Source organism: Cnephaeus nilssonii (genome assembly GCF_951640355.1).
Source record: "Cnephaeus nilssonii genome assembly, chromosome: X".
Taxonomy (NCBI): domain Eukaryota; kingdom Metazoa; phylum Chordata; class Mammalia; order Chiroptera; family Vespertilionidae; genus Cnephaeus; species Cnephaeus nilssonii.
Window position 1 is genome coordinate 89,357,743 of NC_137071.1, and position 1,674 is coordinate 89,359,416.

At 52.2% G+C, this 1,674-nt stretch overlaps 1 protein-coding gene across 1 annotated transcript; it reads right to left on the reverse strand.

Moving 5' to 3' along the window:
* Positions 1–272: 272 nt before the first annotated feature.
* On the reverse strand, positions 273–1,352 carry LOC307095371 (melanoma-associated antigen 10-like; the record flags this gene model as incomplete). Its single annotated transcript, XM_079764584.1, has 1 exon — positions 273–1,352. The coding sequence occupies one exon, from the start codon at positions 1,350–1,352 to the stop codon at positions 273–275; it is 1,080 nt and encodes a 359-aa protein (XP_079620710.1).
* Positions 1,353–1,674: the final 322 nt, after the last annotated feature.

A 1,674-nucleotide genomic window follows, 5' to 3' on the forward strand; every position in this document is an offset into this window, starting at 1 on the left:
TTTTACAAAATAGCAAAGCTCTTTTTCTTAAGTTAAATAACAATAAACATGTGACCTGTGTCATTTGTAAACTTAGATTCTGAAGCTAATAAACATTCTACTTAAAGTAACATTTTAAAATACCAAAAATAAAAGAAGATACATTTCTAAGTCAACCCAATGGAACAGAGACACACAGATGTTATTCACTATAATCCCCTAGGCTGGCCCCCCACTGCTTGGATCATTGACTTCCCTCTTAAAACACAAAGTAAAGAAATCTGCCTTGGACTTCACTGAGGGCAGAAGAAGCTACTGGACATGGCAGAAGAGCTTGCACTGGCCATGGCAGTAGTATCATGTGTGGTGCTAATTCTGGCCTGGGCTCTCTGTTCCTCCTCTCTCAAAGCCTCCTCATACCAGTGTGGGAAGGATCTGGGGTCACTCCCATTGATCTGGGCCAAAAACTCCAGAACTTTCAACTTGGTGGTCTCAGCGTGGGCCCTGGGACCCCACAGGAACTCGTACCGTGCCGGTTCGCTGTTGCGCACCTGCCGGTACTCCAGGTACTGTTCCTGCACCCAAACTTTGGTGAGGAGCTCCCTGGGCTCCCCAAAGATACAATGCTCCATCCCAGCATGCAACCCCATGGCATTCAGTGCTTCCCATATCTTCTCTTCGGGGACACAATCATCCTCCGAGAAGATTATACTAAGGATGAGTATCAGAAGGCCAGTCTTGGGCATACTGTGCTCATTGCTCACCATCCCATCATAGGTGAGGCCCAGGTTGGTGCCTAGGACATAGGTGTGGCTGGTGGGGTCCACTTCCTTCACATCAATGCCATACACCAGCTGCATGCACTCAGAGGCCTCGCTGAAGATTACAGCAAAGTGGTCCTGGTGCTCTCTGATGACGCTACTCAGCATTTCTACCCTAGTGGTCAGCTCCTTTGTGCGATACTTCAGGAGCAGGAACCCCACCAGATCAGCTACCTTATCATCAATCACGTTTCTGGGCAAGGACTCTGTGTCTGGCAGGGCCCGGGAGGTACTCGGACCCTCCTCTTCTTGGCTGCTGGACTGGCTCAATGGAGCAGCAGCGGCAAAGGCAGTAGGGGGGGCACAGGCACTTGGAGAGCTCTGGGGAGGACTCGGTGTCCCAGCAGCAGCATGAACCTCCTCCTCCTTCTTCTCCTCCTCCTCCGGGGTGCTTGGGTTACTTGAAAGCAGAGGGTAGCAAGAGGAAGAGGAGGTGGAGGAAAAAGAGGAAGGAAAAGAGGAGGAGCAGGTGGAGGAGGAGGAGGAATAATCCTCTTCCTCAGCCTCGGTAATCTCAAGCGTGTAGCGTCGTCGCTTTGGAGCTCGAGGCATGATGACTCTTGTCAGGCAGCCACAGGAGTGCGGGCTGGAGGTGGGCAATGAGGACTCACAGGCCTGTGGAGAGAGGAAGTGTAATAAGTGGCCTCAGCTGGTTACACCCTTGTCAGCTTTGACAAAGCAGAGCTACAGGTCTCCTCTTTAGGGGTGCTCTTGGGCGCCACTGGGGTCTCTTCTCCTAGGTGGCCTGTCCCCTCAGATCCTGAATGAGGAAGTCAGATGGTTCTCCAGGTACAGTCGGCATAGGCCAGGGTTCTGTGGCTGGCAGTGGGGTGGGGTCGGGTGCTGCAGGGGTTCTCCTCTATTCTGGCATGGG